General features: G+C 39.4%; 1 protein-coding gene and 1 long non-coding RNA gene across 3 annotated transcripts; one reads left to right on the forward strand and one right to left on the reverse strand.

Annotated features, from left to right (window-relative positions):
* Positions 1-6,922: 6,922 nt before the first annotated feature.
* Positions 6,923-14,777, forward strand: LOC111264030 (uncharacterized). Its single transcript, XR_002682612.2, has 3 exons — positions 6,923-7,196; positions 13,872-13,965; positions 14,375-14,777. It is a non-coding gene; the product is annotated as an uncharacterized LOC111264030 (long non-coding RNA).
* Positions 10,316-25,010, reverse strand: LOC111264029 (uncharacterized). Of its 2 annotated transcripts, XM_022839607.2 has the most exons (9): positions 24,673-25,010; positions 14,784-14,928; positions 13,551-13,718; positions 13,011-13,072; positions 12,706-12,829; positions 12,127-12,258; positions 11,678-11,881; positions 11,271-11,343; positions 10,316-11,076 (listed from the first exon to the last, which is right to left on the reverse strand). In XM_022839607.2, exons 2-9 carry the CDS (start codon positions 14,842-14,844, stop codon positions 10,926-10,928), a joined length of 975 nt encoding a protein of 324 aa, XP_022695342.1. In that variant the 5' UTR covers positions 14,845-14,928; positions 24,673-25,010; the 3' UTR covers positions 10,316-10,925. The 2 variants fall into 2 exon arrangements, with proteins under 2 accessions (XP_022695342.1, XP_022695343.1); XM_022839608.2 differs by lacking the exon at positions 12,127-12,258 and having other exon boundaries at positions 24,673-25,009.
* Between the last annotated feature and the right edge of the window lie 217 nt (positions 25,011-25,227).

The following is a 25,227-nucleotide window of genomic DNA, read 5'->3' on the forward strand; positions in this document are numbered from 1 at the left end:
AAGTTTGGGTGCTGCCAGCTTCCAGTAGTACACCGAAGTAGTGAAATTCTTCGCAGACGAATTGTCCAACGCATGCAGCTTAAGGCTTCGAAGGATCACTGGACGAAAGACTTGCGCCAGCCGTTATACCGTACATAATATAATAGTAATAATCAAGTATCATTGCAGAAGCAGACGTACCAGCCAGACAAATATCAACTGTCATCACAAAGACGTAACGAAATACGTTAAAAACACGGTCGACAGAAACGTGTACGAGCAACAAGGAAAAGATGATGTCTGAGTGATGCCAGCTGATGCGAAGCTCCTTTTAGGACTATAAAACGTGCTCTTGTATATGGTTGTTTGTGAGTGTGTCTGTGGAAAGAAGGTCAACGGACTTAAATAGGTCTCTGATCAGGCAGTCTGTACTCGTCGCTAGACCTTTAAATTAAGCTTATTACAGTAGTCACCTTACTGAGTTTAATAAGCGAAAGAATTCAACTGGCACCCTGGCAGGTGTAACTTTATTCGCACGACTGATCCCATTTAGTTTACCCTGTGTGAGGTATAAAGCTCTTTTCATTTGGGGTGCGATCAGGCAAACCTGGAGGCTTCTTCTAATCAAAAGCCCACTAGTGCTCATTGGGCACCCCGTTGGGTTCACCTGAGTACGAAAACCTCACCGCTTAACTAAATATTAGCTATGCATTTTTGCTGCACTCGTTAAGTGGAGAGGGAAAGTTAAGAGAAAAAAGAGCATCGGTATAAAGACAGTTCGATTACTAGGAATTGATTCTATTTCTACCAATAGAGCACAAAGTCACAAGCATTTTGTTGAAAGGGTTATATCTTTCATTGGTCTTTTTAACGGCAACATGAACATTGTCAATTATGTAGCATTGTTCAGTGCAGTCATTCAGGCATCCCAGACTTCACCTATTTCGGACAAATATCAGCTGACGACAAAAAAGAAGCACCAGTTCATCGAGACGGGACACTTGGTAAGCTCTACTGTACAGTCATTTTACCATATTCTAATATACAATAAGCGCTGTTGTTGTTTAATAGCGAATAATCGAAACGTACGATTCTAGCGGAACCCATTTACCGCCGCTCAAAAGAGCACGTAAAAATCGGTTACGAAAAATTGCCCACAACAGCCTTGACGTAAGTGTGTGTCGCGATTAGCATTAATAATAATAATAATAATAGGAAGCGCTATCAAAGAGATGATCAGTGGCATACAACGATTCTTTAGTGAAGACCAGCGGCAGGTACATTCAAGAGTAGAATTCACGTACACGATGGTGGCTTGCACTTAAGCTAGCCATAATATAACATGAGGTACACAGTGTCCTGTTTTATACAAAGTTGGTACAATTTTGAGTGAAATCGCCATGGCGGAACTCGGTCGAAATGGAAAAATAAAGTCCTTTTTTTTGAGAGATTTTAACGTGTTCTTCGAAACCATGTATGTTCTGATTAGGTGGCGTGCCGCTTGAACGAGGACTGTGAAGGAGGGATGTTTTGTGACACGCATTATGGTTTCTGCGACAAGCTGCGACTTAAAGGTGAACCCTGTCGACAAGATAGTCATTGCAAGGATCGCTTGTTCTGCATGTTTGGCGAATGTCGAAACACTCCGAAGACAGGCCAAGAAGGCTCTCGCTGTGAACGGGCAGCAGACTGTCGACCAGGCCTGTGCTGCGCTCGCACCAAAAGCGAAAAGGTTTGCAAATCCCGCCTATCATTAGGTGAAAGGTGTTATATACCTAAAGGCGGGATCGATTTCGTCCTTGATGAGGTGTGTCCTTGCGAAGAAGGTCTAGTTTGCGGCTCGGTTTCACAACAGCTGGATATGACATCTGCTTCTGTAGAGTCATACGACCATTTACGTTGCCGTCTACCTAAGGACTCGTCGGATAAAACACAGGAATTCGTCGAACTAACTTAAAGTTATGCAAACAGTACGAGTGATGTCAAAATAGTTAGGCTGCGTATTCACATAGATTGTGTCGTTTGACAAGCGTCTTCCCAGTTACCTGGCAGTACCCTAAAGACAAGTGCGTCGATTACTAACAGATGGGAAACCTCGACAGCGCTGTAAATATGTAAATAGAATATGATGGAATAACTTATAACAAAGTATGGTCCATTTGATAATAGTGGCCAGATTTATAATATATTATTGTAAACTTAGCAATGACTGCAATAAAATTGGAAATTAACTAACAAGGAGATTTTTTAACTGAATTATTGGATTTTACCTTCGGCTTTCAGCCCGCGCTGTCCACTTCGTGAGTTGAAGCCAACCCCGGGGTGTGGGATTGGTAATATTCGATAACTTCCGCTGTAGTAGAGTGTAAAAGGATACCCGATGATGCGAATGTCAATATCATCTTTGAGTCATAATACATTTCTTATAACTGCAAACTACTAAACCGATTACATAAAACCAAAGTCGCAAGCGTTATAAAAACAAAAAAAAAACTCTATCGGTAGAAAAACGAACTACAAAAGCAAATCGTTTGGGTAGGAGACCCTTCACCATAGAACAGCTTTCTGTCGCGCGAGAAGCTCGCAAATCGACAGTGCTGGATGTGTATATAACAGTCAAAATAATGCATATTTATTGACACACATATGTACAATTCAGTTGTCGTAAAAACCTGTCTAGACGCACCATTTCTGATTTGGTTCTTTAGACAACGGCTAATCAATCGGAGACCACTCACATAACTGTGACGTTGAGTCTTTCGGAAGTATTCGGCGATCAGAGCGCTACATCAAATAATGTAACAGCTAGTCACGACAAGTTTGTTCAATTAGCGAAGTACTCAAAGAGGCTTTGGGCGGAGCAACCAAACCGGTCACCCTTTCGCTCTACACACGAGTCTCTTCAGGGCCGTCTTCGACATCTTCGAAAACTGCAACCCTGAAGTCTTATTATAACAGAGGACAGAACAAACAATACGTACGTTTCAATTACACCTTCTAGAAAAAATGATTACGTTGCTTTTCTTTCGTATCAGGCAAGAACCAAATCGGAAAAGCACTCGAGCGTTTGGGCGGACGCAAGGATCGGATAAAATTTGATGGTATGAGTAAACCTAAAGCTTTAGTAACTGACCATGTATGGGTCAATAAACATTTGTATAATTCCAATAATTTAATACAGGACGGTGGGTGAACTAACTTACACTACGGTATATTCCAACATCTGTTTATTACATTGTCAGTCTGCTACAACAAAATTCCGTTTATGAAACAGTTGGTATCAATCGAAAATACAATTAAAATCATATAATATAGCTATTTATTATAGACTATCAATATAATTTCAATCACGTTTACGGTAAGCTTCTTTCTGAACAGGTCTGTAGATTTTTAAATAGTTAAACAATTCTATGGTGGTTGGTGAGCCTCAGGATAATCATGTGATTTGTAAAGCATAACATAGCATAATGTAATTATAGCGATTTATGATACTATTCTATGAAAACGTTGCCAACTATTGGGGCTTTTGCCCGCAGGATACAAGAGATAAATTCAGCTTTTTAAACCCAAATCAATTAAGAAACATAAAAATAACTGACCATCAAATAATAAGCAGGCAACCACGGCCAGGAAAGCTGATATTGAGAACTTGAGTAAAAAAAAAATGTATCATGGATAAATATTATGATGATAATTGGTTTTTTGGCGTTTGGCACTACCATGGAGGTTGTGAGACGGCTATGCGGCGACATCCTCGTAGCACCTAACTCCCATCAATTTTTTCAATGGTTGGAATATGGTGACAGTCCCAACTGCGTACATAGATATTTTTTTGTGAGAAAGATCTTCGTAAAAATGCGAATGTTAAAAATCGGACCAGTGGTTTGAACCAAATTAACATATTATACTCGCATTGGCACCGCGTCAGCTATTACTTGGACACGCTACTATTATCGACAACTATGAAAATATAAAACGCACATATGACAGGCCGTGAAAAGTACATGAGCTGTTAAACGGTGCTCCCGATATAAGTTAAGACAGAAGTTTCAAATTCTTGAACGCGTTTCCTTTCCTGCGACTTTCAAAGGCGTGATTACGTCTGCAAGATAAATCTTTAATTTTGTAATGCAAAGATGCCGCTTGTGTAGTATGTCTTATAGTGTACTGCTCTTCTAACTGGAAGTAACAATGTCCATCATCTTTTAACATGTATTTAAAGATTAAAATTCGTGAATACTTAGTTAAAAGGTCGTATTCACAGAAGCTATAACTGATATTTGCTTCTTAGTTAACCGTTAGACCGCTCACGGAAAAACATGTTGCATTATCTACAATCCATTAAGGGTTTTGTTTTTCGACGCTTGGGAAATGTGTATCATCCGACACGTGTTGCAGTGATCTGAACGAACGAACGATCAGCCGGTGGGGCCAGGCACCGAGAATTATTCAGCATTGCAAGAAGTTCCAAATCCTGATAATTCAGCGTTGAGTAGTACTCATCGGCATAAAAAAGAATTTCAGTTGAAGCCGTGAGTTAAACTAAATCCGCTTAGCTTTCATTTCGTCCAAAGCAAAAGGTCCTGTTTGGAATTTTACCATAAACATTACATTGATCACTTCTGGGTAGGTCACCTCCTAGTTCATGATTGATCACAGGAGCAACCAAGGGGCAAAATGGACATATATGTGTTTCTTTGCTCTTGCTATGCAGTCCATGATCTTGATAAGGCTAATACGTCAAATGCTTATAATAACACCTGCACCTAGCAGATATAAAATATATTGCGGGGCACCTCAACTCGAAAGCATCACCAATAGGACGGGTCGCAGTTGCCCCGTGTACAGGCTTGTTGAGTTAATTACTCAAAATGAAAACATTTATTCATAAACCCCTAATATACAGCTTATTTTGATTAAACACCTTATGTGTTTTCCCTAACTTTACACGTACAGCATTCCAGCAGATATTTTCAATTACAGTGACTTTACATTACTGTTTCTTTCGAGTACTCTTGAAAAAACGATGCTTTTTGTTGTTTCGGCTGTAATCAAATCCATCGGCTTAGTTGAAAACACAATGATGTGAATTGTCTGTCTAATTATGCCACTCTATCAATTCAAATAAAAAACTGTCAAACAAAAAACATTGCAAGCAAAGAATAACAACGTCTATTCCTTGTAGGGCGATAGATCAGCAGTCAGCACAACATACGATCTCATTTACGGGAATCAAAAAGTTGTTTTTGAAGATGGTCTTCGCTGCATTATGGGAAGTTTCTGTGTGTCGATAAATGATTACCACAAATACGCTGCTATCTTCATCATCTGGCAACAAATTGAAATGCTATTAATAAAATGCTAAGATATTCATGGTGTCGCTTATCAATGATTCTTCCCGCTTGGTGACTCGGCAGCTCGCTGACCCTGCGAAACGGCCCGCAACACACGAATATACATCTGTGTGAAGCATTTGCGTTTGTCGTTGCACTCACCTTTTAGGTGCTACTTCAAAAATATGCAAAGCCCTTAAATTATCGAAAATCGAGGCAAGCTATTTCTATCTCAATTTTTCTATTAGATCTTCCTGCTTTTTAGTGTTCTTCAATTCCGACCTTTGGCTAAAGCGTGTAAGTATCGTTTTCATTGGACGGAATGAAGAATACATGCTTGTTTGTTTTGCTGTAGTACTATAGTTTTTAATTCGATGTGAACGAGTCTTCGGAATCATCGATTTTTATTAGGTATAATATATAGCACTTGCTTCTATAACGAGTCTAATCGGACTAGATCTTATTGGACTATCTCTGTTTAACACACCTATGAAACGGCATAACGATTATACAAGTAGCGATAAAGTTAATAACAAATAAATAAATTCGCCATTTCTTACTTGTGTGATTATTAATATTTGGTAAAAATTTCTGTTAACGCTGAAATTGAGATTAGCGTAGCCACCTAAACCACGCCGTTGTTTTTGTGAGTTTTTATGTGATCGATTTTATTACGGAGGCATTGAAGCTGCAGTAGTGCCCATGTGAACACTTGGAGGTATTCTCCGTACGTGTTTACCTCCGCCTCTCTGTTCCAGTTGAACGTAGAAATGAGATTTAACGTTGATTTATCGAAGGTATCTTAATATTATACGCATTAAGCTGTAATGAAGATCAGAAACTAAATCTTTTTCATTGGCGCAGCTATGCGTGTAAAGGGTCTTGCGTGGATATAATAGGTATTTGAAGCTGATCATAGCTAAATGCATCACTAAAAGTGCGTCTTATATATTGTCAGTTTAAGCTATTATTTCTTTCGGAGGAAAGCATTTAGCCCGAACAATCAGGTCTTTTTTCGCACAGTACTCTCGCTTGTAGACTAATTAATAGTTGGTGATTTTTCTATGTTATATTTTTTCCGTTTAGGATAACGCTTTCAGAAAAGAAGATACAATTAAAATCTTCGGACAGTTATCTTTTAGAGATATGTCCAATAATATTTCAAGGGAATCTTCATCTCATTCGAGCTGGCTGCTAAGTAACTAGAACTAAAATCACTGAGTTGAGATTATAGTTTTTACAATAACAATAGATTGGTTAAGCGCACTGCATTCATTACAAGCATTCAACAACAGATAGAAAAACAGAAAGGCCAACTATGTCCCGGATCATTGGTGCAATTGGCTCTTGCTAGGACTTTCGCCCACTTGCGGAAGCTTCAGTGTGAGAAATCTGCGAATCCGTATTTCCTGCTAAGTTATTTGTTTGTATAATAGTCTCAGTAAAAAATGTCAATAAATATCTTGAGCTCTAACGATATTGCACCTCTAAAAATCACGGAGGATGATTCAATTAGGATAATCCATACGCTACCATCGAATCCGGCGAACTTTCGCCTTTAAGATATAATGATGATTTTCAATGCGTGTTAGAAAATACTCTTCTCTATTTTTTACACACACGTGCTAGTGCTAGCAGCTTCTAGACACGTTTACACCCACTATTCCTTTTCGAGGTAAATGTGTAGAAGGATACACTTGCCCGGCACTTTCAAGCTATAGAAGGCGTCATAATCATACGGCCTTAGACCGGGAGAGTAAGCAGATCGAAACCAACGCTGCATACTATTTTGCTCAATTCAGAATGATGTTCGGCGTTGTTATGAAGTAAACGATTTTCCTAAAGGATTCGATATAGCGTGCTACATTCATTACTTCCTTTTTGGTGAGTAACAGCAGACGCGCCTGATGGCCACTATAAGTGTTACTATAACTTCACGAGACTGCCACCAAACTCAGTTCCTTTCCAAAGCGACGGCATTCTGTCGCGTGATTCTTCTCCGACGAGCGGTGGAGATTGAACTGTACCGGTTAATTCATGGGGCACCTGTCTGTTGCTCTGTTTGGGCTGGCGTTTTCAGCATTCTGTGACGCGTTGTTTTGGCCGACAAAGCTTTTAGACTCTAAGCTCTACCGTAATGAAACGCCTCTTCGATTGCAAGGATGTGTTCTAGCTTTTTGGTCGTCTTCTCACGGGTCTTCGGCACTCCAATGTCCGTTCTGAAAGCCCTTACCTACTGTATTTTCGTTTAAGGGTTCTTTGCCTAATGTATGCACTACCCTTTGGTGAATTTGCGTCGCGCTGAAAGGGTCCTTTTGGGTTATCTATACGTTAAGGCGGGCTCAACATTATTTACAATTAGAAGCATCAGTAAAAAGTACATTCGATGTTTTGCTTTTTTCAAAGGTGTAGTGAACGATCAAATAGTACTACGCAAAATTACTTTTATGTGCTTTTCTTCTTTGAGAATCAATATTTCTAAGGTAATAATACAAAGCAGGCCAGCGTGAGCTTTGGCTTTAATGTAACAAACGTAAGCACTTAAATGGTAGGCTAGAAGGTTTTGAAAAGTAAAGCAGGCAGGAAGTAGGGAAAAAAAAACTTATTTACGTGCAAAAGTATCTGACTATGACCATTAGATTATGTTAAGTAGAGAACGATAGAATCACTCGCTGATTATTGCGAGTATATTGCGGTAGATGATTTTTGAATCCCCAAATATTGACATATTGGCTTTATTTTTTAGATCAGCATTCAAGCTAATCGTGCAATTGAAGGATAAAAACAAACAAACTAACAAACAAACGTTAGCCTACATTTTTAAGAGACGCAGGCTCAGACGATGTATAATATATAAGATAAGTATGTCAGTATTTAGTTAATGCGAAAAATACACAAATATGGCTTATCATTATTACTGAATGTATTCACTGTTTTACCATATCATCGTCACAGAGTTGACTCGTTATAAGTGTCAATGTTGAAAAGTGCCATTTTCACTGCCAAAGCATCATTGACCTTTGCGTGTGCGCCCACGAGGTGTGCGTGTATCTCATCGATGCGTTCCAACCTCCCGAAATGCTCGGGTTTGTTTCCGCACTTTGTTAACCTTGTTAGCTAGCACCCGGAAGGAATAGAAATAAGTAGTTTTTCAAGTAACTTTGTTTCCAAGCTAAAAAGCTAAATTAAAATTAATTACTATTTATTTATAAATGTGTATTGAAGAAACAGACTCTTCGTTACACCAGCTTTCTCAGACGATCATATATTTCTTTAAGCTTTGAGTGGTAAAATAGATACTGGAGTTCTGTTGAACTATTAGAAAAAAATATGCTTTCTCTAAGCTGTGTAACCCTTCCAAGATTTGGCCTCCAGTTCAGAATACCCCTGACAAATTAACCGCTGATTGGAAAACGCATATATGCTTTTGGTCCAATAAAAAGCAAGTAATAACAAAGTAGAGAAGGTTACAAGTATTCGTTCTGTACCAAGATAAAATCAGTAAAAAAAATAACACTTCAGAAAGCATTGCCATTAACAGTCTTTCGATGACATCGGATAGAGGAATCAATCAAGAATACATAGCGCTCATAAAACGAGCGTTACGAAAAGGTGCTACTCCCGTACGTGAATCCGTCACGTGTATCTCAGGTAGCTCAGCTTTTGCTCCACGTTGTTTATTTCGAAATAAGCTTTAGTCTCTACAAATAAGAATATAAACATTTTGTTTACATCACGGTTTCATATATTAAATTTCTGCAAAAGCAGACATTGAGTGGTATGGGTTTGACGGTTCGATCAGAATTGATACACATTAGTCTACGAAGTAGACGCACGTATAAACGAACGTTTTTGTAATGACACGAAATTCCATCATCATAGGGAATATCTATTGAAGTTTACTATTGTAAATATAAGTAAATAACACAGCTTATTAACAAATCAACAAGTGCAACACTTGATCGATGCGCATATTTTCCACGGTATTAGAATTACCGTAGAATAGAAAACAGAGTAATCGTCCATTTCACTCACAATATCACACAGTACCTATTCACATCCTGCTTCCACTTATACTGTAACCGAACATAGCAAATTATGGAGTACCGATATGTGGAGTCTCGTGGATGACATCTTTTTGGATCGAATATAACTGTGGCCCGTAATGTTTCCTGTGTTCAAGGGCCACGACTCTTATCATATATCCTGACGTAAACGCGCCATTACTTTTGCCATAACAAAACTTAACCACCCCCCAAAAAAACACACTTTTGTTGCTGGCGGTTTTACCCAGGAGGACTAACGGATGAAGAGATCAGACCATAATTGAAAATCGAAGTTGTTTCTATGCGTAAAGTTATAAAGTCTTTAACGCTGACTCAAATGCTGACCGCTGACGATTTAAGCTGGTGGTAGTGATTAGGTAACAGCGTTTTGAAATTTTTTGTGGTTTAACATGTTACCGATTCAGTATTTTTACATTTTTCCCGAATGTGAACATACGGAGAAAAGGATCAGCTGGTATCACGATGTTTCAGCGATAAATTTTAAACACGACTGTATAATCTACTACGGAGAAGACCAACAGACGGTTCGATCAGTTGATCAAGTGCCAATTCTTGCCTGACTATGATCTTGCATTCGTACCGAAGGCTTTTACTACGCGACTGTTGGCATACATTGTCCCGAATAGTTATACATAAATCTGGAATAGACATTTCCAGGTAAAACTAGCTATGTAGGATAGCGATGAAAACACCTTTTTCAGCCATTTCCCCGGTCAGCCAACCCGGTGAGTTTTCAACTTTAAATACAGTTCCCAGTAGTAATGTTAGTAGCGGAATCTGTGTTCTTGTAATACGGCAGCCTTGCAAACAAGGTCTTTACGAACTTACTTTGTACATATCACCTCAAAGGTACGAAACGTTTTGAATCTATTTCTGTAAATAGCTGAATATTTACAAATGATATGTCATAAGGCCACATAAAGACTTCAGCTCTAATTACAAACGATCATCGCTTTATTTTTACCCTTAACTCCATAAACAGCACAAAAAAAATCTCTGCGTCGTATAGATACGTAGCAAAGGTAAAATTTTCACAGTTAAATTCTGAGAAAAAGTGTTGCCATACATAGCAAGATATGCGTAATAACTTTTTTATCATGTAATGATATCATTTAGAAGTGCACTTTGATTGATATGCTACGTAAAAATAAATATATTGCCATTGGCACAATTTGTTGGCCGCTGCGTAACACAAAAAATATACCTGCTATAGCATTTGATACATCAGTGCCTATTAACGTAAAAAAAATTTAGCCATTGATCTTGATAACATCTCTATTTCTACTGACACATTTCGTTCGATAAGGTAACATCTGTAGAGTATTTTATAGGTTACGAAATTTTTTTTACGTTTCACTTGCAGTGCTCAGCCAAAAGCAGTACGCCCATCAGATGACCGTTGCTTACAGTCGATTATAAACTACTAATGAATCCTACAAAAAAAAAAATTAGCAGTGAGCTGTTTTCAGCACCTCATGAGGTTATCGTTTCCTTAAAGACGAATCCTTTGGAGGGGAGGATTATTCAAGCAAACCCGTGCCAAGCGTTACACGTCGCTTCGTTCGAGTATGTCTTTCATGTTCGATTTTTTCGTGGCAGGATTGGTGACTTGGGGTGGTTGAATATATGCAGGTGGTGAAAATAGCAATGATTTGTCATGGCTAAACTGAGCTCGTTCGCGACGTCCTTGGACGGTCCTGTGAAACAGATCGTGGTTTTTGAGTTAACGATTTCGAATCGCCCGGTGCAATACCATAGACAACAAAGTTCTCATTAAATACCCAGAACCCCGTTCTGGGATACATAAATGAACAGCTTGGCCATGTGGAACGTAGGGTGAATTACAGATTGCGAACTAGCATTTGTGTCGAATAATCACAAAATAAGTTACCGGAAAATAGTGAACATGAGCACAAAAGTCGACGTGGAACCAAAGATTATCATCAGAATAGCGTGGACATCAGCTGGAAATCAGATCAATAGGAACAACCCAGGACATTGTAGTTAACATAACCACATGCATTGCTTTAGGTTATTATAAGAACGTCACGAAGTTTCCTCAGGACGATAGCCAGATGAAAAACGGTAGGTTACATAGTGTGAATCTATTTGATAAATTAATATAGGATCGTTGTATAATTTATAGAATGCTAAGTCCTGTTTGTTCAACTAGGCTCAATCAGATAACACAATTAAGTATCATTATAAAATAACACTCACATTTTTGTATGAATAATAATAACGATAATGAGTTATTATCTTACATAGAATTTCCGTTCTATGATTCGTTTTGCTTACGGAAACTATCGGAAGCATCGTCATCGTCACTAGTGGCTGTTTCAGCGGGCTGTTTTAAAGCGAAATAGACCGTCTTTTCAATTTCACGCCATATCGGAACAAAGACGATAGCGACGTCTCCCGTCTTAGCATCCTCGGAAATTCCTGAAAATGGGCGGTCGAGCAGGCCGTCTTGCTCTTGCTGGTCGACTGGCCTCATTTGTCCTAAAAAAGTACGCGCAAAGAAACAGTACATGGTTCGATAGGTTACGGGACTGTCAGTCTCTTGAAAAAAAATCATAAGATGCTTGATATAAATGACAGAAGTTGAACAAATCGGTCCTACCAAGTAAAGCAGAGAAAAGGCATCGATGATTACTATTTTCACAGTTTGACATAACATAGCTGAAAAAATGTGTTTATACATATATACTGTAAGTACTATATTAAAGGAACATTTTTATGTGTACCATCGAATCTGTTTGATCTTGGAATCAATAACAAGTTTTCTTCGGCATGGTTGTCGGCGTCTTCGGGGGACCATTGCGTTAGATAATCGGAAATTGTCGATGTGCCCTGGTTTTTCTCCTTCGGCGTATGAACTTCATTGCGATCAGTGAATGAATCATGGTACAGTCGTGTTAATTGATCATTTATCAGACACTTGTCATTGCACCCGCTAGGCAACTTCTGCAATTTTTTTCGCGTCATCGTTTAGACCGTCGATACCAAAACAGATCGCCTGATCTTGTCCTGACGCTTTACGGTAACCAGCCAGTAATCTTGAATTTCTGTAGTGTTAAATAGCATAGTATTGAATAGTGCTGAATCACAATTCAGACGCTAATGATTGAAGCGTTCCTTCATTGTGGATCGTGTCGCATAGATCGTAATGATTGCACTTCTCCTTGAAGTAGTTTTTCCGAACGGCATCATATTGTCAAATGCTAGACTCTTTATTCGAGAAGTTTTGCAATTGCATGTTAATTATCTCTCACGTGATTAAACTCCTGTGATACCTTAACTTGTAAATATCTGCATGTACTTACTATTATGGAAGAAGCGCAAAACTTTTTCTCGTGCTGTCACCTTTTGCAGGTCGTCGTCGTAACCGTCTAGATCATTAGGTGGCTCTATTTCAGTTAGTGGACTGTTGTCAGTTTCTTTACCAACCTAATGCAAATGCATTGAGAAATAGAAGTACACTTGAATAATACTGCTGGGTCGGGCCCCAAAGCCACTGGGTTATTTTTGTCTTGAAAACATTCAATAAATAAAAAAGACTGAAAAGACGAGGAAATGTTACTGCTTATCATAATTTTTATCAGTACTTGTGTAATGGCATTTCTAATACCTGATGAACGTTTTGTTTCTCAGCCAGACGGACTCCGGATGGATTGATCAGATGTCGGAATACTGAAACAAGTTATAAACTAGCAATATTATAGCAGTAGTTACCACTGTACACAACAAAAACTCGTGTGACGATTGTAGAATGTGCAGGAAGTGAACCCCAATTCTTGCTCAGAACTTAGGGGGCTTTCTGAAAATCAGTGCAACACTCTTCCATAGAATCGTTCGATACAGATGGCATGACTGTAATCGGAAAAGCCCTATGGTCAACGACAGCCTTGTTGCGTCGATTGTTTTTATCGCATTATTCTATTTAAAGAAGCCTAAAGCACCATTATGCAACGGTTCCTAATGGATGCTTGCGATAAGCCTCGTTGTAGAAGGGTACGGAAAGCCGTCTGGAGCTGCCTAGGAAAACACGTACCGGATATGCTTCACACAATACTACCTGGCGTTCGACCTTTTTTTATAGGTAGGCTGCTCGTGCCGTAAATCGGCAGCGACAGTACACACAGAGTGCCATTTTACAGTCTCCACTTACTCTGATTTACATCCAACTCAGGCGACCCAGATCCGTCTGAGTCGATGTCATCAGTTTCATCCTCCGCAGTGTTCTCTTCATTGTGCGGTCCGCTAGACAAGACCTCGGACGGGGCGTATTGCAGAACGTAGACTTCGCTGGGTTTAGTCGGTCCATCTACTGCTACAACTGCAAATAGAAATAAAGAAAATATAGGTCTTATTGGGTTTTTGAAGTCCCAATCACCATGAGAAAACTGATTTCGATTATGTTTTATTGCCTTAAGCTGCCCATTATAGAACCAGGCTTTTGTGTGCAATTGACAGCGTTTCATTTTCGTAGTTACAGAGAATCGGCTAAAGGAGCTACATAAACGTTGGCGCTGTTTGCCGTCAGTTTCTACCAAGTGTCCACGTATCACGTTCAGCCTTACCTGGTATGAATAATTTGGGAACACAGTACAAAGATGCTATTGAGCATAATGCATATGTTTATATGTGCGTATGCATCGTCACAGGTTAATTAGGAAGAGAGATTTATGATCACTTCCTTTCGAGCCGCTTGGAAAGAGGCACACCATCAATCAGTATTTTTTTTTTTTTACTGTTTTAACCATCATCTTGCTGTCAACCTTTGATTCAGGATTACAACAGTCGACCATCAGTTCGACTGACTGTGGTCTATATTGTAACGAACAGTTAGGCTGCAGTAAGAGGTAAAATCATTCCTACTTAGAGATTAATCTTTATAGGCCTATTGCCGTTACCGAAACAAATGTATCAAGCCCTACAATATACGAAGTAATCAATCAGTTCATTTGTTTTTCTCTCTTCGAAAATTTTAAGGAAACTATTCGTCTCACCATAAACCAGAGGATATGCCAGCAAAGAAGCAGGGGCCCAACAAATTAAAAGACGATTTAAGTCCAGCATATTGTATAATTGTTCACAAAGAAGATTGGCCGTGTTGCTCGGGAATTTATCTATAGAGGTACTAGCGCCCGAATGTATGCAAAAAAAATAACGCAGATTTTTCGTCCAGGAATATATGCTGATAATGTCTTCAAATAATATGACAAAAATAACTGGCAATTGCTTAGCAGCTGAGCGCGAACTTACATATATATAAAAGTCGAGGATTAGGAGAGGACATGGAAATCGTTCGCGTTGAAAAAAAAAACGAAAGGGCCGCAAACAAGCTTGACTCAAAGTTCAGTGTTAAACATCGTGTAATGGCGTTTCATCTCATACTAACCATGTTTAATAGAACAAACTTTGATGACAGCTATGGGCAGTAGGATAAAAAATGGTCTCATGCTGAGGCTGTTTCGATCGGCCGTTCAGCGGCACGCAACGATAGACACGAGAGTATAAGCAGCCCCGTAGTTGACGCGTTTTCACTGTAACAAAACGTAATACGACGTTACGTAATAATATTCCGATAGGTCTATCAATTACGAAGAACAGTAGCCGAATCTGCAGTCCCAACAACCCGCTAAAATTATACATTTCATTTTTAAAGACCAGTACGTAAAAAGTAGATAACGATGAGCAGGATAGATACAGCGAAAAACAAGTTTTTTAAAATATATATATATTCTGAGGGTACAGCTTCTAAAAAAAAAAAAAACACCATATAGATCACATTCACAATAATGTAACTTGCTGTTCGGTAGTGGGCAGACAAGCCGCGAGCCATCGTTGACATGGAAACTCGCTCCTATAGACCGTAAGCGAACAAATCATACACGATTATCAAACAGACAGACCAACGTACCAACAGCAAGGGAATGCAATGCAAAGGTAACCCTTACATCAAATCAAATATAACAGCATTGAACAATAGCTTTGCTCAATTGACCACCTACCAATATTAATGTACAATTCTGTAAGATGAAACGGAAATAAAAGAGGATTCTAGGCACTTTCGGCAACGACCCCTCTTATCGCGTGAGTCAGCTTGATTATAAAACAGTAACTACATATTACATTGTAGGTTTTCAATGGAGCTCCTAAATAGCTTCGTTTGTCGATGCAGACCACTTATCTGTGTTTTTTTTTTTATCATATCGCTTTAAACCAGTCAAGCATTGAACTAAGCTAAAGGTTACGAGATGGATAGGACGAAAAGCGACTCTCCAGGAAGTAATTGACTATAGGACATCCTTCTTAGTGACAATCATACCTTCCCGCCAAACTTTTTCCGACGATGAAGATAAGGACAGATTGTTGACGTATGTGAGTCGTTGTCGCGATTGTAAGCAATCTTTTCCACAGGACAAGAAGGCCACGACCGGAATATGCACGTCGGTGGGTCTTTGTGGTCGCGTCATGCACTTGCTAATGGATGTATGTGCCATCTCGCTTTTCCTTTCCCTCTTTCGAAGAGCATTAGCGCTGGTCAGTTAATTAAAAGGTGCGCAATTCTTCCCATGCCTCTCATCCAAGACCATTTAAAATAAGATTTGCTGGTTGAGCCTAAAGTTTCTTAAATAGGTATCTTCGCTTCGGATTTCTACTGCCTGATACCGTCGATTGTCTCGAATACGACTCTCGTTCAAGCTATTTGACCGGGTTGATGTGCATGGTAAATCATATCAAGTCTTTCAAGTTACGCGGCTTATTTCTATAAAGTAGCTATTACTACAAAAAAAAAGGTTTCAGTGTTTTGAAAGTGACATAGTACTCAAATATTCTTTCATGGGACTACTAAGTAACGCTGTCACTGTTTCCGTGGCTATTCATCAGAAGCGTGTGGTGCTTTCTCATTTTTCAAAATAAAAATTAAAAAAAAAAAGTACAAATAGAACAATAAACGTAAAAGCCATAATCCTTAGATCTTATTTCCAGGATAAGTTAACCCTCTACTCCAGGTTATAAAGGTTTCTCTCAGTATTGGAAAGAGAGCACCTATAACCGACACAGGTATTACATGTTGTTTCATAAAGATAAATACCCTCTCACGTTAAATTTCCCGAAAAGGAATTCCCTTCCAACATTACTCGTTGCAGCCTAGCGATCATTTAGCTTACACTTTAATGGGCCATTTCGAAAACGGTAGCGTTATTATTTAAGCTACCTCAATTCATGTCTGCATAAATCATAATTCTAATCAGTACCTTGAATACACTAATAGGGCAGTTTGGCCCGGCATTTTATTTCGAAATTGCCTTGGGGTCCGTAGTTAATAAGCTACCCAAACAGCGGGTACTCCATTACCGGCCCGGACTTTATTATCTAAATCAAAATACCCCTTTCTTGCATTGCACAATCCGTATTTCCATATATAAATTCTCAGCACACGGTATTAGACTCTAGGGGATAGGGCCTAATTCTAACCGTTGGGCGGCTACAAATTTTGTAGAATGATTTCCATGCAGGATAGGGTGTTCTTAGATGGAGCCTTAATTACGTACGTACAATCCTGTCTGATGTCTCGCGAATCAAAAAATTTTAATTCTTCAAGCGATCCGCTTGGCCGCAGCTGTGTTTTGCCTATCGGCTAACGCCAATGGCACATAACAACTGTACAATTTGGATGAATAATTTTCGTTTTAATTTATGGAATTTGTGTTGACAGAGAAGCGTAAGCAAAAAAACATCCACTTGATAAACTTGTGGACTCTGCCAACCTTTTTGTATCCGAACGAAAGAGCTTATTGCAAATCCCAAATGATTGATGCCAATCACAACTCCAGTTATTAGTTGCCGCCTGTCTGAAAAGCTCTAAGTGTCTCAAAAGTACCGACCATGGAGTGCCTTAAGGAAACCTAGTATTGATTATCCTTGAATTTCTAACTAATCTCCTTTTTCTCCGCTTTGCTGATTTGATACTTGGTCAAAATCGCCATTTTAATTTACATCTAACCATGCTTCAATCTAACATAATGAGCCCAGACGTAGCAGTTACAGTTATCGGCGGGTGGTAACCTATAAACACTTATAAAAGCTAATCAATGAAGCCTTTCGTGTTGGCCGATAATAGGCCGCCTACTGAAGTCTTTCCAATTTCATTGCTTGGCAAAATTGGAACATTTAAATGAGCGTCTAACTCGAATAGGATGCGTCTGACGTCCTACGACAGAGACAGGTTATTACAGTTGAGTAAAAATGAACCAGTGTTACGTCATCCTCGACGCCGTCCAGTTAGAACGCGCAGTCACCACGGTCCAACAGAGCCATTTACGGAGATATAAATCACTCTGAAATCTCCTGATTAATGTACGAAGTGCTCATAGGTAGTCTGAATGAGCCTCACAGGCAGGCGATTCTTGCGTTCTTCACCAACTTTTCAGAGAGGCAACATGGCCGCTGTATAAAGAACGGCAACGGATTTTCGCGTAGGAATTGTAGTGTATAGCCGTCGGAGATTGATGGTGTTTTCATGTGTTGTACTCGTTTATGCGCGTGCACGCCCATCGTCAAGTTTAACCCAATTCAATAGCTAATGTATTTCGTTTCTACGATGTTACGTTATGAATGACAAAGTTTAGCTTTAAGGATTGACAAGGAACACTGAATTCTCAAAGAACTTACTATCCCAACAGGAAATACCCAACTACTTTGGTATTTCAACTTCAAGTCACTGCTATTTAAGTTGCCTGTTTGCTAATATCTATTCAGAGCATTGAGCTTAATTTGAATGTAACTAGCGATGAAAATACTCGTAGAGGCTAAAGCGACAAGATGTCTAAGCAGCTGAGCCAACAGGTCAGAAACGAGAAATTTAAGCACAGACTAGGTGAGTTTCTCCCCAGTCCCAATAAGTCTGATTCATATTCAATAACTTAAGTCAAGTTCCTAAACACTGCTAGCATATATCTGTCTTACCACGTATTTGTGTATTGCCCTGACAAATTTTTCATCATTGTCCTTCGGTGCTGTTTCGGCTATTCAAGCGTGATCGGATGATACAAGGTGTTTCTACTAGAAGAGACTTGTATGCCGCAGTACGTTAAATGGATTTTTTTCTAACCCCTAGAAACCAGGGTTATTCGAAAGAGTGGTTCGTTGTGGTGTCGAGGAAACCTATTTAAATGTTGGTATGTTATTCTTCTGTTTAATTTCGCTATTCCATAGTCGACACATAAATAGTTCTGGTACCATTCGTGATGGATTGACTTTCCCACCTAGTTTCTAACTCAGGCGTTCCTGCAAAGCGTCAGGACGTCAATCCTGTTAAATGGAAAGATACAGTTATTGCATACTAGTATTGGAACACAAACAGGTCACTTTTATAGCTCGAAGCAAATAAGACGTATAAATATAACGTAGATTTTAATAGACCATATATACTTTACGTTAGTGTACTATCCGTGAGACAGCTAGCTCCGAACACGAAAGGATGTGTCCTTCGGGTTCTACCCGGGCTCTACCCCGGAACGAGAACATATCGTTAAGAGAGCTCCATTACACTACCTATGATACTGCAACGCATTTCGTGTATGTAGGCAGAAAGCCATTTCATATATTCTTAGTATTACTATAGATTATATTGATAGCTTGCGTAACTAGAAAAAAATTCGGTCTATTTTATATCTAACTTTTGCATTAGTCTTCGAAGTACTAGTTAGGATGCTTGCGTATTAAGTTTATCCATGGTACAGTGAGGTTGTTTTCGACCGTCCAACGTTGATATAATCCGTCTTTGGCTGACAACGTCGTTTCTGTGACTCTCATTTTGTTCATTGTACAAATACTGTCTGTTGGCTGAAAATGGAGACCACCAGTGATGTATTTACGGAACTATTATCGAAGTAAGAAGCAGCCGTTACCTTTCCCGACATCTACCTGGGCTTCAATATTACGTTAGCTCTACAAGTTGGCCTAAAGAAACTACTCCTTAGATTTTATCCTTATGTATAGGAATATGTGGCGTCATTTTAAGATAAAACCAAAAAGGAACAACGTATGTATGCTAGATTATTTCGGACGCTGAAAATTGCTTGTTGAAAAGACCACACAGGGAGCTGATTAGTTCAATCTATGAGTATTTTAAGCATATTTAAGTGTTCAGAGTACCGTTTCTCGCTGTCCAATTGGCTAAATAGATTTATTATACTACAGACTGAGAGGAAAAATACCTTTGTGCATGCGTCAAAAACACTTTGAATTTCTATCCACATAAATATGTACAGCCATACTGAAAAGAAAATCGTAGGTGCAGGCATACTTTAAATGGTAAAAAAAAAAACACTTGAGTACTTTTAACTTTGCAGTTTAAGGCGCAACGAATTTTGTGTTTATGAGAGAAGGCAGGAGTCAGTTTTGAAGCCTGATTGGTTGACAACAACGAGATTGTATATTGATAACGCTAAAGAACGGTAATAATAATACTAATTATTATTATAATCGTAGTTTACTGACAGTAGACAGTGGCAGACCGACGCTCGGCTGTACATTTTCGAAGTGATTTACAATATCCATCCGCCGCCTGTGTCTACTCTGAATCTTCTGCAGCCTGGCTGTTTTGGTTAAGAGTATTTGTGTGCTGTGATCAAACACGGTCAGTCTCTAAGGACCAATTATGTCCGCAGAATCACGATCTTCGATATTAGGTAATCACAAAGTCTTTTTGAATGATAATGCCTAATTGCAAGATAATCTAGTTCTATTTTTATTTTGACCAATGTAGGACATGACCTACTTTGTATAAAAATGCTAAGCAATATAGACTAGAGGAAAATAAAGCATTTCATGTAACAAATCAGGATTTATGATCGCAGAAGTATATTAAATCTATAGATGTGGCAGTTCTGGGACGGATACAGCGCTTAGTCTCCTTGACGATTGATATCATTTGTAAGCTACCGACCCACCAGCGATAACCACTGGTATAAGTAAACAAACTCAAAATATCGATTCCGAACCTCGGAGGGACAGGAATAATCAAGCGGAAACTTTCAACAGTGCTAGGCATTTATATATATATATATATATATATATATATATATATATAGAGAGAGAGAGAGAGAGAGAGAGGGGGGGGGAGAGAGAGAGAGTAGGCGTTCATCCGCTACTCAGGGGATAACAAGTGTTCTTTTTAAAAAAGTGCAGTAGTAAACTCGTCGTTGTGGAACAGGATTGTTTTCGCGATTTGAGGGAGAATAGGCCACTGCACAATTTCTTCATGCTAGAAAAATACCTAACAAGGTTAAAAATTTCCCTGATATCGATACTGAAATATTTGAAATTTACTGGCATATTGTGACAGTAAGGTTCGATAAGGAATTGCGTAAAGCAAAACGGAGGATCGTCGGTAGATTTTATATTTAAGGCGCTCAGAAAAGCCGTTTCTGAGACACATATGATTCAAAATATACTTCGGCCTAGATTTGAGACAACATCATCTCGAGTGAGGCAATACCGATCAATATTGCTTGACGCATGCTTACTGTTAAAAGGATTGAAGAAGGATTATGTTGAAACTGTGGATCGCAACTCCGTTAAATAAAAAGCAATGGAGAAACCCCAGAAAAGTCCAGCAAGACCCACCTCGGCTGACCTTCTAACGGGGGCAAGCCTTTAATGTCACACCCTTACTACTGCTTTTGTTGGTTAAATAATTTTAAAAACGTGTTCATGGAGAAAAAGCAGGCGGAAGCGTTGAACGAAATGCATCGCTACTCTGGGTTCCGTCCTGCAGTTATCATTGGCTTATTCGTCAAGTCATAATTACCCTGATTTTACTTGTCACCACCAATTTAATATATACACAGTTTGGAATAATTACGGTACATCGAAGATTAGTACTATAAACTGACAGTAATTTAAGCGACAATGGTGGAGGTATCTAAAAGGTATGACCCATTGCACTGGGAAAAGTGTCATTAGTACGGCAGTTCGTGATCGTATGCCACAGCGGAAAAATTATGACTGGGGTGGGGGGATCATAGCAAAGACTCGAGCGCCAAGACGGTGGTAACTGTAGGACAGATCTTTAACAGCATTATAAACCTAGTACGTTGACACAAAGGCAGGCTTTATGAAAGCCCCCTTTCTAATGATGGTAGGCTTATATGCCGCGCTTTGATTTCAATATCTGAACCGTACAGCAAGCTATCATTACGAATATGGGTTCGATTAATGCTATCGAGTGGTCAATTTTCTAAAAGCATATCCCGAACGTATTATGTACTCGCAGTAGAGCAAGCGAGGCAGCTATTCAATCTGCTAGACTTTAATGATAATGGACACGAGTCACAGAAATCACTCACGATGGAGTAAAAGAACGATCCGACAATATTCCTAGATGCGTCATTTTGCTATACGATACACAAGTAGGATGAGATACGATACAATGAGATACGACTGAGCGCTATTTTTAAGGCGGCAATGCATCACGTGAACGAATGATTTACAGGATTTTTTTCATTTTTAATTCAAACGTATGCCAAACAAATAAACAAACAAACAAAAACACATATGTGGTACATAGTTGAATGGAAAATAGCGGGTTCGGCTCGTGTAGATACGTTCTGGACTTTGCAAATAAGCGAACGTGTTCACCTCCACGACAAAGGAAATGATTTGTTCCATGGAAAAATTCCATCCAACTATAGTCTGTAGAACTAGTCGGTCGATGGGACTGATCTTTGACGGAACAGTCCCCCAAGGCCGAACAACAAATAAACGCAAATTCTATTTTATTAGATAAAAGGTTGACCGCCATCAAATAGCTGGTGGATGTATCCAGGTAAACGCGTTGATGCATGTCACTCCCACAAGTGATGACATAATTGAACCATTATGCGTTTTGCCATCTTGAATAAAATCAACCCTTAGTTTCTATTGTTTGTTATATGCTCTTGTAAGCTCTTCAAGCATGAGCGCAATTACGTACGGCTAGGTCCTTCAAACAGCTTTGACGTGCCGTCTTAACGGTTACCATTTCGAACAAGATAACAGCGTTACTAGTAACTGAACTAGGTCATTTTTATTCAAGATAATGGAAATTCAATTCTTCGACGTAAATACGTGCATCTCAGTAGCAAATGACGGAACTGCCAGCGGACAAGACAGCGTTTTCAGCGTACGTCCTTTATCCGTAGCATTGTACCGAACCTGTGCTACTAAGTAACCATAAGCACGGACAATCGCTATGGGAAAGATGAATTTTGCAACGCGTAAAGTTGCAAGAAGTTCACGAAAGTATAATTAGGAACGCCTTTATTCGCTATTCGTGACGGTTCGTGTCGATAGATAGCAATATCTCTCTAAATGATTTGATATCATGTTGACGGGAAGATATCGTTTGCTGACGATAGTCTTCGAAAATCGAGAATGTGAGGTGCGTGAAGAATTTAGATGTTTATACATCGTAAATATGGTAGCTTCACGATGCAACGTTCATTAGCACTACGTTATCAAGGATCATCCGTTTCTAACGAAATCCACTACGAGTGCTAACATTTTCATTAAAACCTAAAGATATATATATATATCAGGCTCATTTTGATTATGTCGACGCAGCGTTACGTCATTGTCAAGAGTCGAAGTGAAAAAACGGAGGTCCGTTCTCGAAAAAAAAAAAAAAGCAATAGTGACTAAGAAGCCCGGTGGTACACGTTTGCTCACAGAGTAAACGGACGAAAGGTGAAGAATGGAACATGTCATACGGGTCGTTGGCACAATTTCGAAACAAAACCTGTTTCGGAGTTGCCAATTACGAACGTGTCAACCGTAACAAGTTGTTCATCATCCATACGTTCAGCCAGCTTGTTCAATCATAATGTAAATAGTTTCATGTGGGAAAAAAAAACCATAATGAAACTAAACTAATACGCAGGAAAATAAATCGACCCGGTCCAGTCATAGTCCAGTGAAATGGACAGGCCTTATTTGACAGCAGCTGTAGAATCGACAGTTTATGCGGTGCACTACGACATCGGCAGGTAATACTAGGCTCCATCTGGCTGCCGTTTACTTTCAGCACGTATTTTGAGCTACTATCAACAGTCTGTAGGTTAAAAATAATTGGAACAAAGAACAACAGGATCGTTAAATAAGACTTTAGCAGGTGTAGGACACAAAGGTTTGGATGTCAAGTTTTTTTTTTTATTATTTCAGTATTTCATCGTGGCCATATGACCGTTAGCAGTAATAATAATGGCGATCTTCTGTCCGTAGTTAGCAACTCGTTTATGAAGGAAGCAGATAAACAAGGTGTCATGAGGCGGACTGCATCTAATAAATGTGGCACTCGTTACTTTACGTAGCCAGTAATTTTGGTTTTCTTCATTTTTTTTTTTTTTTTTATTTACAAAATCACATTCTAGCTGGATTGTTTCCAAATTAATTCATGAACCTTGTTTATTTCATCAAAGTAGAATGGATCGTGGCAAAGATGCCCTGCACTGCTATCAGACGATGGCGCGCTGCTAAATAATAATCACTGATAAACAAAGGTTTTTGACTGATCCTTGCCATATTTTCTCGTAAAAAATGAAATCGTAATAAAAATTCACCCGGACTACAGTCTGGCGTGGAAACGATTTTTGTAATTAAACCATTAGAGCCCACGATATCCGTGTTCTGCATCAGTTTTATAAGCAGAGTAGTCGAACGGTTCCGCAATGATTAATGTGATTTTTGAACGTATAAATGAAACATAGATCAAGCACGTTAACCCGCCGTCTCAAGATGCTTGACATCAAGGCGATTCGATGTTAGCAGTCCACTAGGATTATTGTTTTTAGCCCATCAGTCATTTTTTTTTTTTTTTTTTCTCCACATTTGCCAACAACAATTGATCAGAGTGATACGTAATCGGAGTTTCGAAACATTCTGCCAAAGGCCTGCGTCGTTGCTTGTACGAAAACGTCACTGATAGCATCGGAGTCACAGCGATATATAGACATGATGTTTTCGTACGAGCTATGACGCGAACTAAATTTTGTTGTCCTGTTGTTGTTGTCGTTGACAGAATGTGGAGGAAAGAGTCAGTAATGACGATAGATCTAGTGGACCGCAAATTAGGAAGCACGCTTTCGCCATATTATTCCGATACATCCTTCACAGACGTAATGTACTTAAGATATGCTAAGAAATAACTTCGTGATATCGAGCATCTTGAGACGCTAAACTAAATTGCTTTAGAGCGCTCGCTCTACATATATATATGTCTTTGACTCGAATGTTCTTACCTTTTCCCTGGGCTTTTTTGCTTAATATAAGTCAAATCATTGATAACACCGAGCCCTGAGTATGGGAGCATAAAGAAGTCAGTCCTGCTGTTGCCAGCTTTTCTAGGTTTGAGTGTGTCTTTTAACACAACAAACTGGCTACCGCGAACGGTGCAGGAGTTGCCTTCTACCGGCGCGGCACTTAAGACAAACAAATAACCAACCAACCAACCAACCAACAGCAGGAGGCAAAACGATCTGTCGTTTACAACGTTGTGATCCACAGCGAGCGCGTTCTGAAAGGACTAGCTGGCTAGCTAGCTAGCTAGCTACCGCCGCCGTCGTCCTTACCGTCGCACCTAAGGGGTCTGTTGGGCAAATGGCAACGGGTCGCGGCGAGGGCAGAACGAAGAAGCGATGGAGAGCGAGTGCGAATTCGTTTACTCCGCTGCCTTGCGTAGACCGTGTTCCAGCGACCGTCGTCAACGACGGCACCGCAACGCCACAATGTAGCACACAGTAAACGCCGAGGAGTCAACTGGTCTTACGGCTCTTCGTTAGTCTATCTACATGGCG

This window comes from Varroa jacobsoni, unplaced genomic scaffold (genome assembly GCF_002532875.2).
Source record: "Varroa jacobsoni isolate VJ856 unplaced genomic scaffold, vjacob_1.0 scaffold_814, whole genome shotgun sequence".
In the NCBI taxonomy this organism is placed as follows: Eukaryota; Metazoa; Arthropoda; class Arachnida; order Mesostigmata; family Varroidae; genus Varroa; species Varroa jacobsoni.